The sequence below is a fragment of the Mustela nivalis genome (assembly GCF_964662115.1).
Source record: "Mustela nivalis genome assembly, chromosome: 18".
Taxonomy (NCBI): Eukaryota; Metazoa; Chordata; class Mammalia; order Carnivora; family Mustelidae; genus Mustela; species Mustela nivalis.
The window spans coordinates 53,753,220-53,768,993 of record NC_139037.1 but is presented as its reverse complement, the minus strand read 5'-3'; the positions used below and the strand labels follow the sequence as shown (position 1 = coordinate 53,768,993).

Below are 15,774 nucleotides of genomic sequence, written 5' to 3'. Positions count from 1 at the left end.
AGCAGCAGGTGTTTCCTCCAATTACCAAACCTGCCCCTTCCTTTCTCCTCCACCCTTGGAGTGGCCCCACCCTACAGACTGGCCACTGGCCACTGTGTGGACTGTGACCAGCATGGGCCAGACCAGCCTGCACAGAGCACTAGACCTGTGTGAACACATCCGCCTTCTTGAAAATCCCATGCGTTGGTTTATTGGGGTTAACATAACAAAGTACACTAACCCCGAGGCTTAGTTAACAGAAGTTCATTTCTCAGAACTCTAGAAGCTAGACATTGTGGGCGGAACAGGCTCCTTCACAAGTCTCTCTCCTTGGTTTGTAGGTGGCTGGTTCCCCCTTGTGCTCATGTGGTCTTCTGCTTGTGCATGTCTCTGTCCTAATTCCCCCCCCCCTCCTCCTCCTCCTCTTCTTCTTCTTCTTCTTCTTCTTCTTATTCTTCTTCTTCTTCTAGGATTTTATTTATTTATTCTGAGAGTGAGAGAGAGAGCACATGCAGGGGGAGCAGCAGGCAGAGGGAGAAGCAGACTCCCACTGAGCAGGGAGCCCAATGTGGGGCTCGATTCCAGGACATTTAACTGACTGAACCACATAGGGGCCCCTCCTAATCCCCTGTTCTTATAAAGGCACCATTCTTGCTGGAGTGGAGCTCACCCCAATGGCCTCATTTTACCTTAATGATCTTTTTAAGACCCTATGTCCAAAGATAGTCATATTTGGAGGTACTGAAGTTTGGAGATGAACACATGAAATTTAGGGTGACACAACTCAGCCCATAACAACCTGTGAATATAGACCTCCAGCTATGCACAGAATTAGACCCCTTCCCAAGGCAGCACAGTGAGCATCTGGTACACATGATCTCTTCGTGGGAGGCCACAGACAAAGGAACCCTAAGACACAGCTGGCCAGCAGGACCTTCTTACCAAAAGCAGGAATATGAAGTACCACTGAGGAATGGGCAGGGCCAGACATTTGACATGTAAGATGGCCACACCCAAGTCCCTGGAAAATGCCCACCACTGTCCTCATATTCTCCCACAGACAAGAGCTGGGCACTGCGATCCCTCCATGTGACCGCTGGGGAAAATGAGCCTTGGAGGGGAGAAGGGACAGGCACGCCTGGGCATTCTCCCTCAACGTCATGCAGTGCAATCACCTTGCTGCAAATGCCCAGCTCTCAGGTGTGGCTCGATGTGGGTGACACCTGGGGTGCCTGGAGCAGAGGGCTGTGAGCCGGCCAGCAAGCCCTGGAATACCAGGGAGTCCTGGTCCTTGTCCACTCTGGCCATTCATGCCTGGGAACTCACCTCCTAGCTGCCCAGAGCAATGGTGTTTCCTACAAGGCCCTGCCCATGCATCCACCAGCTCACACTGTACCAACAGGAGCTGCTACAGCCTGGAGTTTCTCTGTCCCCTTGGGTGTTAGGGAAGTTTTTAAGAACAGAGATGGAGTCTGTCCTTCTCTACTTGGACTCCACAGCCCTGAAAGGAGGTGTTCATGATGTAGGTGTTGTGCTCACTCATTAATTACACATCAATCACTTCCCTCTTCCACAGTGGGGAGGTAGCCCCACCTTTCATGCCTCAAGGTTCCCCTGCTCACCCTTCCTGCATCCCACAACTGGCAGGACTGACCATCTGGGGTTTCTAGAAGCTGTAATTGGCCAGGTAGTCCCTGCCTTCCTGGGGCTTCCTGAGGCTGCAGATAGGGACTGGGGGGTGGTGGGTGGCTGGGACCCCATCTGGAAAGTAGAAGTTGTTAGTCTTCAAGGTCCGTGCTGTCATCGCCAGTGTTCCAGCACCAACTTCCTCTTCTGTGGTCAGTCACTTTTCAGACATTAGCCTTGGCCTTCGTATTGGGGCTTCCTCTCTGTCCTGTGGCAGCTCCATGACTCTCACCCCAAAGATGCTGCCGCTGCTGCTGTCTCTGCTATGGGCAGGTGAGTGGGCTGAGGGGAGGGGGCCCAGTGGGCTGGAGCTGCCACTCACCCTCGATTCTCCACAGGGTCCCTGGATCAGTATACAAGATACCAGATGCAGGTACGGGAATCCCTGATGGTGCAGGAGGGCCTGTGCACCTTTGTACCCTGCCGCTGCTCCCACCCCCATGAATACACTAATAGTGAACCAGCTTATGGCTACTGGTTCCGGAAAGGAGCCAATTCATACCACGATGCTCCAGTGGCCACAAACAACCCAAGTCGTAAAGTGCAGGAGGAGACCCAGGGCCGATTCCGCCTCCTTGGAAACCTCCAGGCCTGCGACTGCTCCCTGGACATCAGAGATGCACAGAGAAGGGACTCGGGGACATACTTCTTTAGGGTGGAGAGAGGGTCTTCGGTGAGATATAATTACCTGCAGAATCAGCTCTCCGTGTTTGTGACGGGTAAGGAATGGGCTTCAAGAGAGGACACATTCCCATGCATGGATCTCGAGGGCTCCTGGGGCAGGGCTGGGAAGGACCCCCTGATCTCCATCCTGGCTGGGGAGGAGACAGCTGGCCTGGGGTGGAGGCTGCTTCTAGGGCCACACTCAGGGTCCCACCACAGGATCTCTCTCTCCTCCTCAGCTCTGACACAGACACCTGACATCCACATCCAGGGGCCCCTAGAATCTGGCCACCCCAAGAACATTACCTGTAGCGTGCCATGGGCCTGTGAGAGGGGGACACCCCCCACTTTCTCCTGGATCGGATTCGCCCTCCCCTCCTGGGGCTCCAAGGCTCCCCACTCCCCCAAGCTCACTCTCACCCCGAGGCCCCAAGACCACGGCACCAACCTCACCTGTCGAGTGAACTTCCCTGGAGCTGGTGTGAGCACGGAGAGGACTGTCCAGCTCAACGTGTCCTGTGAGTGCCAGGCCAGGGTGCCAGGGTGCCTGAGGGCTGGGGGTGTTGGGCGGGCAGGTTCTTGAATCCTGGGGAGGAAGGAAAGAAAACACCAGACTCCATCCCTTTCTCATTTCTGAAGTTTCTGGGGGAAAAGGGCCAACACCGACCTTCTGCCTCTGAAAACAATTGTGTCTATCTATCTGTTCAGATGCACCCCAGAACCTGACCATCAGTGTGTTCCGAAGAGAAGGTACAGGTAGGGTACAATCTCTCATCTTGGGCTGTGATGCAAATGGCATCTGTCTCCATCCTTCAGAGCAGAGCTGGGGTTTCAGAACTCAGGTGGGAGAAAGGTTCAGGTGTGGGGGCAGCAGAGGTGGGGAGCAGCCCACTGGCTCCTCAAGGTAGAAACTGGTTTCTCCCCACCGCTGACCCGGCTCTCAAGGGCACTGCATGATCTCTGTGCCTGATGGGGGTGGCCATCCCCAGTGTCCCAGCTACGTTCTCCTGCAAATCTCCCTTCATTCCCCTTAGGATCTGGATCCCACCTACTCCTGCAATTCCCTTCCACATCATAGTATTATTGTTTAAAACAGTAAACACAAAATGCGTTTTGGTCTGCTTGGGCTGCCATAACGAAATACCACAGACAGAGGGGCTTAAGCCTCAGACACTCATTCCTCACATTTCCGGAGGCAGGTCCAAGGTCAAGGTGCCAGCCAGTTTGGTTCCCAATGAGAGCTAACTTCTTATAAACAGCTGCTTTCTGGCACTGTTTTCTCTCACACAACTAAAAGAAAGTGAGTTCTTTGGTGTCTCCTCTTATAAGAGCACTAATCCAGGAGCACCTGGGTGGCTCAGTTTGTTAAGTGTCTGCCTTCGGTTCAGGTCGTGATCCCATGGTCCTGAGATCAAGTCCTGCCTTGGGCTCCTTGCTCAGCGATGGGCCTGCTTCTCCCTCTCCCTCTCCCTCTCCCTCTGCTGCTTCCTCTGCTTGTGCTCTCTCTCTCTGACAAATAAATAGATAAAATCTTTTTAAAAAAGAAAAAGAGCCCTGATACCTTCCAAGGCCCCTACTCTCATGACCTCACCTAACCCTAATCACCCTCAAAGACTCATCCAAATACCTCCAAATACCACCATATTGGATGGTAGGGCTTAGACACATGAGCTTAAAGAGAACATGATCCAGTCCCCAGCAAAATGGAGTAAGAATAAAATAGTCTTTGGTACCTGTGTACCTCCCCTCTTGGTTATTTTTCCAAATACAATCTACACATCTACATTTAAAAACACACACACATACGTACACACCATGCTATATAACTCCTCTGCATCTCTATTATTTTTAAAATTTTCATTCAAATTCCATTTAGTCAACATATAATGCAACATTAGTTTCAAGTGTATAATATAGTGATTCATCACTTCCATACCTCACCTGGGGCTCATCACAAGTGCCCTTCTCAATCTCCTTATTTCCCCCTCATCCCTCTTCCTCCTCTCCAGGAAATGATCCGTTTGCGCTGTATAGTTAAGAGTCTGTTTCTTGATTTCTCTCTCTCTCTTTTTGCCTTTGCTCTTTTGTTTTGTTTCTTAAATTCCACATATGTGTGAAATCACCTGGTGTTTGTCTTTCTTCCAGCTGACTTATTTCACTTAGCTATTATTTTTTTAAAGAGTTATTTATTTATTTTAGAGTGAGAGCATGCACACATGCATTTGAGCTGGGGGAGAGGCAGAGGAAGAGGGAGAGAGAGAGAATCTTCAGGCAGAAACCCCACTGAGCCCAGATCCCAACCATTCAGGGCTGGTCTTAGTGCCAGGACCCTGAAATCAAGACCTGAGCCTAAATCAAGATTTGGTCGCTTAACTGGCTAAGCCACCCAGGTGCCTCTCACTTAGCTATTATTTTTTAATAAACTTTTCATGGTGGAGTAATTTTAAGTTTACATTGTACAGAGTTTCTATAAGCCCTCATCTATCTTCCCTTGTCTTTGAAAGTATTAACACCACCATGATGCATTTGTCCCAACTAAGTAAGTGACATTGGTACATTACTTTCTCTATGCATTCGTAGGAAAGCTTCTTCATTCTTACTGAGGATTCCATGGTCTTCCAATTAGAAGTATATTATACTGCGAACTACTTAATGAGTCCCCACTGGTGGAAAGCCATGGTGTTTCCAGACTTTTGTTAAGGCAAATAATACAGAAACAAATAACTTGTATAAACATCTTCCATATGTATACATGTGTCTGTAAGATAATTTCCTAGAAAAGTCTCAAATCAAGGGGTATGTTTGCAATTTCTACAGTTACTGCTGAATCATACTGAATAGAAGCCGTTGTTTTTATAATCTCAACCTGCTGAACATTTTCATCCTTGCTGATATCTTAAGTGAATTCACTGTCATTTTAAGTTGAATAATCATTTTGTAAATAGGTTGTGTAGCTTTCATTATGCTTAAGAGTCATTTGTATTTCTTTGTGGACTTTTTCTTAATGATCTGAAGAAGCTCTTTTTCCATGAAGGAGATCAGCTGTGTGTTACTTGAAAGGGTTTATTTCCAGCCTAATAATGGCCCTTTGACTTAGCATATGGTGACTTTGTTAGACAAAAACATGGTTTTTTGAGGGAGGCGTTGCATTCAGTGACATACTGGAGTTGGTTCTCACTGGCAGGCAAGAGCCAATTGTGTCCATGTTTTCCCAATTCTGAGTTCAGTGACATTTAGTCGGGTGCTTGAAATCGGCCAACAGGGAAGTATTTACACCAAGGAAATTGGCAAATCAAGACTTTTTTTCTCCCCTCCTCCTCCCCAATGAGCTGGTTGTTAAACACATACCAATAAACCACTGTTACTGTGGTTTCCCTAATCTATTATTATTTCCCTAATCTATTATTTCCCTAATCTATTATTATTTTTGAATCCTCAGCAATGTCATATGTCAACACTCATTCAAGCCTTACAGACTGCCCACTCTTCCCTGAGCATGCAGAGCCATTTCACACCTTAGCTGCGGCTACACTTTCTGTGCCAGCCTCCAGCAATGTCCTTCCATGCTAGCTCCTGGCCCCTCTCATGCTTCACTTTAGCCTCTCCTCCTCCAGGAAGCCCTCCGTGCCCTGACAATCTCACTGAATTCCCATCTTCAGGGTTCCCCTGAGCACAATGTACCCCCATCACAAAACACATCACACTGCTCTATGACACCTGATTCTGGGTATCTCTCTCGCAAGACTGTGAATTCTCAGACACAACTAAATTAGACAAGTCTTAGTGAACTTAGAGAAAGACAGAATGTACATGGGCCTCTGTACATGGGTGCTTGCTCTCAGTCCTGTCCCCTTCAGCTGACCTCATGATCATGGGGTTCAATCACGTGCTGGAAGAGAAGAAACAGATATGCATGATGTGAGGAAAAGAGACAGAGAGAGAGAGAGAGAGAGAGAGAGAGAGAGATTGAGAGAGAGGCAATACCCCCAGTGAGGACCAGGGCTTAGCTTTCTCTCTGTCTTGCCAGGACCTGAGGCTCTGAGCAATGGCTCGTCTCTCCCAGTCCAGGAGGGCCAGCCCCTGCGCCTGGTCTGCATCGATGATAGCAACCCTCCTGCCAGGGTGAGCTGGACCCGGGATAGCCTGACTCTGCAGCCCTCACAACCCTCAAATCCTGGGATCTTGGAGTTTCCCCGGGTGGAACTGGTGAACCATGGGAGATACATCTGCCAAGCTCAGCACCTGTTGGGCTCCCTGGAAGCATCCGTGAGCCTCCTTGTGAAGAGTGAGTTGGGACATATCTGGGAAGGATGCCTGGGCGCTGGGGAGGTTGGCCTCCTCTGATCTCTCTGCTGTCTGCCCACAGCCCCCGTGAAGCTGTTTGGTCCCTCCTGCTCCTGGGAGGGCGAGGACATGCACTGCCACTGCTCGGCTCAATCCCAGCTGCCCCCTTCTGTGCACTGGCGGCTGGGGGAGGAGCTGCTGGAGGGGAACCACAGCAACACCTCCTGGACCGTCACCTCCAGCTCTGTGGGATCCTGGGCCAACAGCTCCCTGAGCCTCAGCGGGCCACTGGGCTCCAGCCTCAGACTCAGCTGTGAGGCCTGGAATGCCCACGGGAAACAGAGCGCCGCTGTCCTGCTGCTCCCAGGTCAGGGAGTTATGACGAGCAATGCCCGGGGAAGGGGGCGCATGAATCAGGGCGCATGAAGACATTGAAGAGATAAGTGGCTCTGACTTGGGCAAAGGGGCACTAGAGGTCAGAGTCATCCATAGGTTGAAGAGGAGAGGGATTGAGGGAAGGGAAGGGGAACAGGAGGCTGGGGTCACATAGAGGGGTGGGGACAAAGGATCCAGTCCTGGGTAGCTATAGGCACACCCCTGGGTCATGGATTCCAGAAGGCTGGGTGCTCAGGTGCCTTAGCAGGACTGGAGTTTACCCCAGGTCTCTTATCTGCAGGGAGACCCGGGGCCAGGACAGGTGTGATTCAGGGGGCCATCTGGGGAGCTGGTGTCACAACCCTGCTTGCTCTCTGTCTCTACCTCATCATCTTCTTCACGTGAGTGCGGGCTCTGCTTTGAGTGAAGGCCTCCTGAGGTTGGGTGACCCAAAGAATCTCCCAAACTTGAAGCCCAGAGCTGAAGAAACCTGGGGAAGTGATGCAGCCAGAGGGGACACAATTTGTCCAAATGCATCAGGAATCTAGCCCCTGACATAGAGGCTGGGAGTGATTTGTTCCCACACGGGGTTCCCACTGTCAGGGAGAAGAGAACATGCATTCTCCTCCTAGTTTCTGTAGCCAGATGGCAGCCTTCCTGCCCTGCCTCAGTCAGTCATCCTTCCAGGCTCCCAGCTGTGAGCAGCCAGGCTGAAAGGCTCTGATCTCTCCCCTCAGAGTGAAGACCTACAGGCAGAAGTCAACCAGGAAAGCAGTGTGCAGGGATGGCCTCCATCCAGCCTCAAAAATGGTCTCCCAGGTGAGTGGCTGGGCATCCCTTTCTATCTGGTGTCCCTCCTGGACACGCCTCTCCTGGGATGGACCATGGGGTGGCTCACTCAGCATGCTAAAAGGTGAGTCCATCATGGACCCTCCAAATTTGGTCCTCCCTTGGGATTTCCGGCTGGGCTCAACTCAGAGACCCGAGAGCCCCCTTTTCTTCTCCCCTCCCGTCCATCAGCAAGACCCAGTAAGTTCCACCCATTTCCCTTTTAGCAAAGTTTTTTTTTTTTTTTTTCCATTTAGCCCCTTCCCCGCTGAGCCCTCGCTGTCTCCCTCCTGGGCCACTTTCTGTGCTTTACCTCCACGACGCCACCTCTCCACCTTACCTCCCAAGCTTTGGGCAAGAAATTACCCAAACACCTGTGACCCCACTGTCTGAATCAGCATGGTTCAACAAGATAATATGAACCATGTACATGGCTAAAATTTACTAATGGCCACATTTAAAAAATAGAAAGAAATATGAGATCAGTTTTAATGTAATATATTATTTAACCCAATACATTCAAAATATTATTTTACCATCATATCATCAGAATCAATGTACAGATTATTAATGAGATAGTCTGAATTATTCCTTCCCCTCCTTCTCCTTCTTCTCTTCCTCTCCTTCTTCTTTTTCTCCTTCTTCTTTCTCTTACCCTTTCCCTTCCCTTTTCCCTTCCCCTTCCTCCTCCTCCTCTTCCCCCACTCCTTCTTCTTCTTTTCATACTAAGTCTTTGAAATCCAGGGTATGTTTCACACTCATGGCACACCTCCGCTCAGAATCTCCATGTTTTATGTGTTCAGTAACCACATGTGGCTAGGAGCTACCGTATGGGACATGTAGTCCAGTTTCCTTGGTCTGGTGTCCCATGACCTGTCCTCTGCTGAGCTCTCCAGCCCACTTCCTTCCCCTGCCCACAAAAGTAGCTCCTTAACCCCAGGCAGGGCTCGTTTTCTGTAACTTTGTGCCTTTGCACACATGATTTCCTTTGACCTTCCTCATTTGCACTAGCCAGATCCCTAATTCACCTTTCACACTCCAGTTTGAATATCCCTCTGCCCTATGCAGGCAGACCGTCACCATGCCTCCCTGTAATAATCACAGGCACGTTCCCAGCATCGTGTGAGCCCCTGGGTCGATGCTGCTCCTGTGTACCAGATCATAAGTTACAATTTTAGTGTGTGCGTGTGTGTGTGTGTGTGTGTGTGTGTGTGCGTGCGTGTGACAATTTGGTACTGTCTCCTTGTCCTGATAGGCTGTTTGAGATCAGAGATTATGTGTGCTGAAGAGTTTCTTGACCTTGCTTACTCTTGTTTTAATATCTATAAAATGAGGACAACAGTTATACCATCCACAGGGGAGTGGGGGGAGTTGTAAGGATTCAATGTCATCATGATAAAAATTTGTTAAAGATACAAATGAATGAATGAGTGAATGAATGAATGGATAGATGAATGCTCAGGAAATGGGCAGGAAGTGGATAAATGAGTAAGTGCACCCCAGCCCATTCTTCCCTTCTCCAGACCCAAAGGGAAGCTCCAATGACTTTCATTCATTCCACTCAGGATCACCTGAGCAAACGCTGCTCAGCCAGCCCCTCAGACCACCTGCCCTCAGCTGCCGCCACCTCCCCCTCAGAGAAGGAACAGGAGCTCTACTACGCCAGCCTCAGCTTCCACGGGCTGAAATCGCACAACTTTCAGAAACAGGAGACCACTGAGTATGCAGAGATCAAGATCCAGAAATGATAACCCCAACCTGATCCCTGCCTCCAGGAGAGCCAGCTCTGACTGGAGCCTGGACAGGACATCTCTGAAGAAACGTATAGCAGACACTGATTCCTTAGGAGTTGACAGCCTTCAGAACCAAAGTTTATAAATTGGAATGTGACACTTTTTAGAGTGGCAGAAAATAACAGATTCCTGATTTCAAACATCAAGCGAGGCACTTTACCTCCCCATGTCTCCCTGTGTTCCCTTCTCTGTGAAATGGGGAATAATATTCATCAGGTACATTGTTCAGTGGGGAAAAAATGCACCATTGGCATTGTTAAGCAAATCCTTATGTGTTAAGTTTACCTCAGGATGGAGGGAGAGATCAGCTTTTGAACATGTATTATTTTGTCTTTTGCTTTGTTTTTCTTTGTATTATTTTTAAAAGTAAAAATATTTCTGAACTCTGGCAGGAGTAGATATTTCCCAATACAAGTGTCTAACGAAGGATTCATTCACAGTATAAAAAGAATATATAAGAATCTTCCAAAAATCAGTAAGAAAAAGGCACACAACCTAATAAAAAAGCGAGATATTCAAAGGGCCCATAGGCATATAGAAAGGTGTTTAGTTCAGTAGCTTTCAAGAAAATGCAAGTAAAGACCCCAGTGCTAGGTCACTGCACAGCCACCACTATGATTAAAATAGTAAAAATGGTATCAAGAACATCAAGTATTGAAGACACTACACCAAGTGAAATAAGCCATCACCAAAAGACAAACACAGCATGAGACGAGTTATACGAAGTATCTAAAGTAACCAAATTCTTAGAAACAGAAGGTAAAGGGGGATTATGGGAGGGGAAACAAGAAAAAGCTTTCAGTAGGTAGGGATTCAGTTCTGCAAGATTAACACTTCCTAGAGCTTAATGATGTACATGTAGTTAATGCTACTGTACCACGCACTTAGAAATATTTAAGATGATAAAATTTATGTTTTTTTAAACTACAATAAAATGGAGTACTTTAAAAACCCATTATTTAAAAAGGGGTTGGGGATGTGGATGGACAATTAATGGTTAATGGGTATAGAATTTTACCCATTCTAGGGACAGATGATAACGACAATTGCTCAATGTAAATGCAGTTCATGCCACTAAGTGTGCACTTGAAACAGTAGATTGTAAGTTGTGTCTACATTGCCACAATGACATTTTTTCCTTAAAGAATATCAAGTATGCTTCAGCAGCACCTATCCTAAAATTGGAAAGAACCCGAGAAGGTTAGCATGGCCCTTGTGTAAAAATGTCAGTGTTGGTGAAGATGAGGAGCAACTGGAACTCTCCTACATTGTCAAGGGGGAGGGGAGTGAGAACTGGTACAAGACCCTTGGGAGAATGCTGGTCACTCTCAACTGACACTGAGAATGGAGCCAGCAATTTCATTCCAAGGTGTGTGTCCAGCACAAGTTCAAAGAAGCATTCACCGAATGTGTACGAGAACGTTCATGGCAGCTGTGGCTGCCAGGAAAAAATTGAACCCACCCAAATGCCCATCAACAGTAAGGTAGATAGGCTGCAGCGTATTCACACAATGGAAGAAGCAAATAACAGCTCTGTACAACACGTGAAAAGCTTAGAGACATAATGTGAAATAATCCAGACGCAAGAGTCTTCACTATGTGACATCTTTGATGTGAGGTTTCGAAACAGACAAAACCAAGATGATTATCATATGATCTCTCTGATATGAGGAGTTTGAGAGGTAGGGTGGGGGGTTTGTGGGGTAGGGAAGGAAAAAATAAAACAAGATGGGATCAGGAGGGAGAGAAACCATAAGAGACACTTAATCTCACAAAACAAACTGAGAGTTGTTGGGGGGAGTGGAGGAGGGAGACGGTGGTGGGGTTATGGACACTGGGGAGGATATGTGCTATGCTGAGTGCTGTGAAGTGTGTAAGCCTGATGATTCACAGACCTGTACCCCTGGGGCAAATAATACAATATATGTTAATAAAAATAATTTTTAAAAAAGAAACAGACAAAACTAATCTTTGCCATTGGAAGTGTAGATACTGGTTGCCATTGGGGGGTAGTGACAGGAAGGGTCCAGTGGGGCCCTCCTGGGGTCTTCCAGTAATGATTTGTATCTTGATCTGGGTCCTAACTGCTCAGATGTGGTCACTCTCTGAAACATTTTTGAGTAAAACATTTGTGGTTTGTGCCCTTTTCTGTTTGAATAGTACTCTTTAACAGAATTTACATTAAGATTTTTTTAAAAGATGGGGTTTCCACTCAGGTCATGAACTCATGGTCTGGACCAAGCCTAGTACCGGGCTCAGGGGAGTCTGCTTCTCTTTCTTTCTCTCTCCTTCTGCCCACCTCAACTCATACATGTTCTCTCTCAAATAAATAAATAAAAATTTAAAAAGATTTTTAAAATATTATCCTTGTAATTATCTAACTCTGATTTCCACCAACTCTAAGCTCCCCCAGGGCAGGGACTATGTCTGGCCCTGTGCTTTTAGAACTCAGCCTTGGACACAACACATGAAGTGGGCTCAGGAAACCTATGAAATGCCTACCACTCAGGTGCAAGGGGACAACATGCCTGGGCTCTGCTGGGGCCTCCAGCTTGTATTTCTACCCCAGAGCTCTCTCCTGGACTCTAAACCTGCATGTTTTCTTGGACATGTCTCACTGAAGGACCACAGGCTCCTCACTTTCAATGCATCCCAGACTGGCTCCATGTCTTTCCTCATGTCTGGTTCTCCCCTAGGTTCTCCCTCCAGGATGTGGGAATGTTCCACAGGACATGCTGTCTGATACCCACCATCTTAGCAAGGAGGGCATCATGCTCCCATGTCTCCATTAACTGCTATGTCCCACCAGGGCACAATTTCTGGTCTGGCACTCACTGGGTTCTGGTGAAACAGGTCTCTTCCTCTTCTCCAATTTACACTCCTCTCTGGCTGTTCCTCTAAGAGGTCACTGTCTGAATCGCTTCCTGAATCTCATGAGTCTGCATCTTTTCCTCCCCCACTGGAAGCCATGAGGTCCCCTTGGCCGTGGTATAAAGTGCCCCAATAGTACTTAAGGCCCAACTTGCAGCATTAAGCCTTCTTCCACCCCTTCCTGCTATCCTGGGGAAGACTCTGGAGCTCCCTCCTCTGGAAGGAGATCACATTAATCTCTCCACCATTGCTTTAATCTTTAATCACAGGGTCTAGAGACCGTCTAAGTGGTTTTTGTGATGTTGGTAGTGGACACTGGTTAAATGTTTAAGCCCCTTCATAGTAGCCAAAACGTGGAAACAATCCAATGCCCATCAACGGATGAATGCAAAAACAAAATGGGGTCTATCCCTAAAACAGAGTATTATTCAGCCATAAAAAAAGGCTGAAGTCCTGATACATATGACGTGCATGAACCTCAAAAATATGCTAAGTGGGGTACTCCAGACACAAAGGCTACTTATTTCATTATTCCATTTATATGAAATACGTAAAATAAGTAAATTCATAGAGATGGAAAGCTGATTACAGGCTGCCATGGACTGCGGAAAGGGTGAATGTTTAGTCGGTGTGGGGTTCCTCTTTGGAGTGACTAAAACATTCTGGAATCAGATAGAGGTGGCGGTTGTACAACATGGTGGATGTACTAAATGCCACTAAATCATTCACTTTAAAATCATCTAGTTTAGGGGAGCCTGAGTGGCTCAGTTAAAGCCTCTGCCTTTGGCTCAGGTCATGATCTCAGGGTCCTGGGATCGAGCCCCGCATCGGACTCTCTGCTCAGCAGGGAACCTGCTTCCTCCCTTCTCTCTCTTTGCCTGCCTCTCTGCTTACTTGTGATCTGTCTGTCAAATAAATAAATAAAATCTTAAAAAAAATCATTTAGTTTTAAAGGAATAAATAAATAAAAATCATCTAGTTTATGAAAAAAATCATCTAGTTTATGTTACATGAATTTCCCCTTAATTAAGAAAAATGACTTAAGTTCTTCAAAGTTATTCAAATGCCCATTTCACCACTTGACCTGTTGCTGCTTCCACTTGCTCCTCCCTCCAATGAAGATAACATTTCCTAGCTCATTTGGTGGTTTTGAGAATGCACTGAATTAATGCACACAGGGAGGCTCTGTCCCCAGTGTGTGGTGAGCAACTCTTGGATACTGGTCAAAGTGAACTCAGCCAAGGGCCGAACGCTGCCCAGGCAATCCTTTGACTGGTCAAATGACCTCTAGGCTTCAATTTATAGACGCACGATATCAAGTTGTCTACCAAACCCTGATCAAGTGGGCGACTAACCCTGTGGTCCCAGGGAAAGGCCATTAATGTGCAAGCGAGGAAGGAGAAGTGTAAGGCCTATTTCAAGTCTTCACATCCAGGGGTTTTGTTTCACTTCCCCCTCTCTCATCGCCCATTCCCATGAGTCACCAAGTTCCCAATCTATCCCCCCCCCCCCGCATGCCTGGATCAGGTCTTCTTGACCTTTCTCCCCAGGACCATTAAAACAGCTGCCTCCTCAGCCTCTAGGTTCCCCATTAGGCCATCTATCCCTCCCCTGCTAAACATCCTTCTGTGACTGCCCCTCTCCCTCCAGATGAGGGGTCAACTCCAATGAGAGCAACTCAGGAATTTTCACAATCTCACTGTCACCTACCACACCCTTTTCTCTCAACCACCATCCTTCACACACCTCAGCCACATCCTTGTCACTCCCAGAACATCCATGCCCTGTTGTGCTCTCCATGCTTCCTTCACATGGTTTCATCTCACTGCAATAGATGGATAAAGGGGTTTCTCCATCTTTATGGCACATACTTATCTTTTGAGATCCCCCTCAAATCCACCTCCTCAGACAAGCTGCATTTCCTCCCTGATTCCCACCCCCTGCGCTGTAGCTTCCCATGTGTTGGATTAGGGCATGGTTTAACAACCTCAGTGCTATTGGTATTTGGGCATTAGGGGCTGAATGATTCTTCATGGTGGGGAGCTGTCCTGTGCACTGTAGGATGTTAAGCAATGGCCTTGGCCTCTACCCCCAGAATGTCAGGAGCTTCCTCTACTCATCTTTGACTACCAAAAATGTCTCCAAACATTGCCAAGTGTAAATGGAGTGGGGAGGTTGGTGCACAAAGGTCACTGCTTGAGAAGCACTGGGTTAGGGCCACCCTTCTCTGCACTCATACAGATACTTCAACAGAATGACCAACTTTCTCTAGTTCTTCTTTTCAAGGTCACCACAAACACCACTTCACTCCTGGCCAGTTACAAAACAATTGAGTACAGTCCGTTACTTTGCATAACATTTGTGAGGGACACCTTGAGAAATCCCTACTTTTCTTCCCATTTCTTCATTCTCCAAACTTTTACTGCATGCCTATTTGGGGAACACCAAGGCGAAGAAGATAACTGTTTCGGCCTCAGAAGAGCTCAAGTTCATCCATGGGATTCAGGGAAGGGACAGAAATACACAACCTTTAAAACACAGCATGATGAGGCCTCTATAAAGATGGGAATAGGATATTAAACAGATAAGTTGAGCCCATGGTCTGAGGACACAAGGGTGAAAGCTCTGACCTCTGCCTCAGAGGTGGGAAGAGGGTTAGAAAAGGATTTTGAGGGGAAACTCTTTTCAAGCTCCATCCTGAGGGGCAAGCAGGAGTTGGCCAAGCCTAGGAGGAAAAAGCAGCCCAGGTAGTGATAACATCAGATACAAAGCAAGGAAGTGGGAGCTGACCTGGCAGCTTTTTGGGCAAGGACAGTCAGTTTGCAATAGGTGGAACCTGAGGTGAAGGAGACAAGGTTAATTTTCCCTCTGAAACTCTGGCTGACATCTGGTCTCCAAGGGCCCCCTGTAGCCAGGCTGAGAAAGCCTGGCTTCATCCTCCAGTCTGCCACATTAAAAAAATAAATGGATTTAGATAGAAACTTTGTTCAAAAGGATTATTGCAACAAGAAAAGGAGGATTATTGCAATAGGGGAAAAAGGATTCCTCTTGCCACAGAACAAGTTTGAATAAATCTGAAAAGAAGGAAATGATTCAGGGCATCTTTTCTGGTCACAGTGGAATGAAACTAGAAATTGATGACAAGAAGGAAAACTGGAAAACTCACAAATATGTGGAAATAAAAAAACACATTCCTAAACAACCAGGGTGTCAAAGAGGAAATCGCAAGGAAAACTAGAAAATAACTCAGGCAAAAGAAAGCTAAAACACAGAATACCAAAATTCATGGGATGCA

General features: G+C 47.3%; 1 protein-coding gene across 1 annotated transcript in view; it reads left to right on the top strand.

Annotated features, from left to right (window-relative positions):
* LOC309853311 (sialic acid-binding Ig-like lectin 5) overlaps positions 1-10,559 on the top strand; it is a 31,078-nt gene extending 20,519 nt beyond the window's left edge. Inside the window, exons 10-18 of the mRNA XM_082711144.1 lie at positions 1,752-1,938; positions 2,004-2,384; positions 2,568-2,846; positions 3,037-3,084; positions 6,356-6,613; positions 6,695-6,979; positions 7,289-7,388; positions 7,725-7,806; positions 9,381-10,559. Coding sequence (XP_082567270.1) covers positions 1,752-1,938; positions 2,004-2,384; positions 2,568-2,846; positions 3,037-3,084; positions 6,356-6,613; positions 6,695-6,979; positions 7,289-7,388; positions 7,725-7,806; positions 9,381-9,563 — 1,803 coding nt within the window. The 3' untranslated portion in view covers positions 9,564-10,559. The remainder of the gene's footprint in view (positions 1-1,751; positions 1,939-2,003; positions 2,385-2,567; positions 2,847-3,036; positions 3,085-6,355; positions 6,614-6,694; positions 6,980-7,288; positions 7,389-7,724; positions 7,807-9,380) is intronic.
* The last annotated feature ends 5,215 nt before the right edge of the window (positions 10,560-15,774 follow it).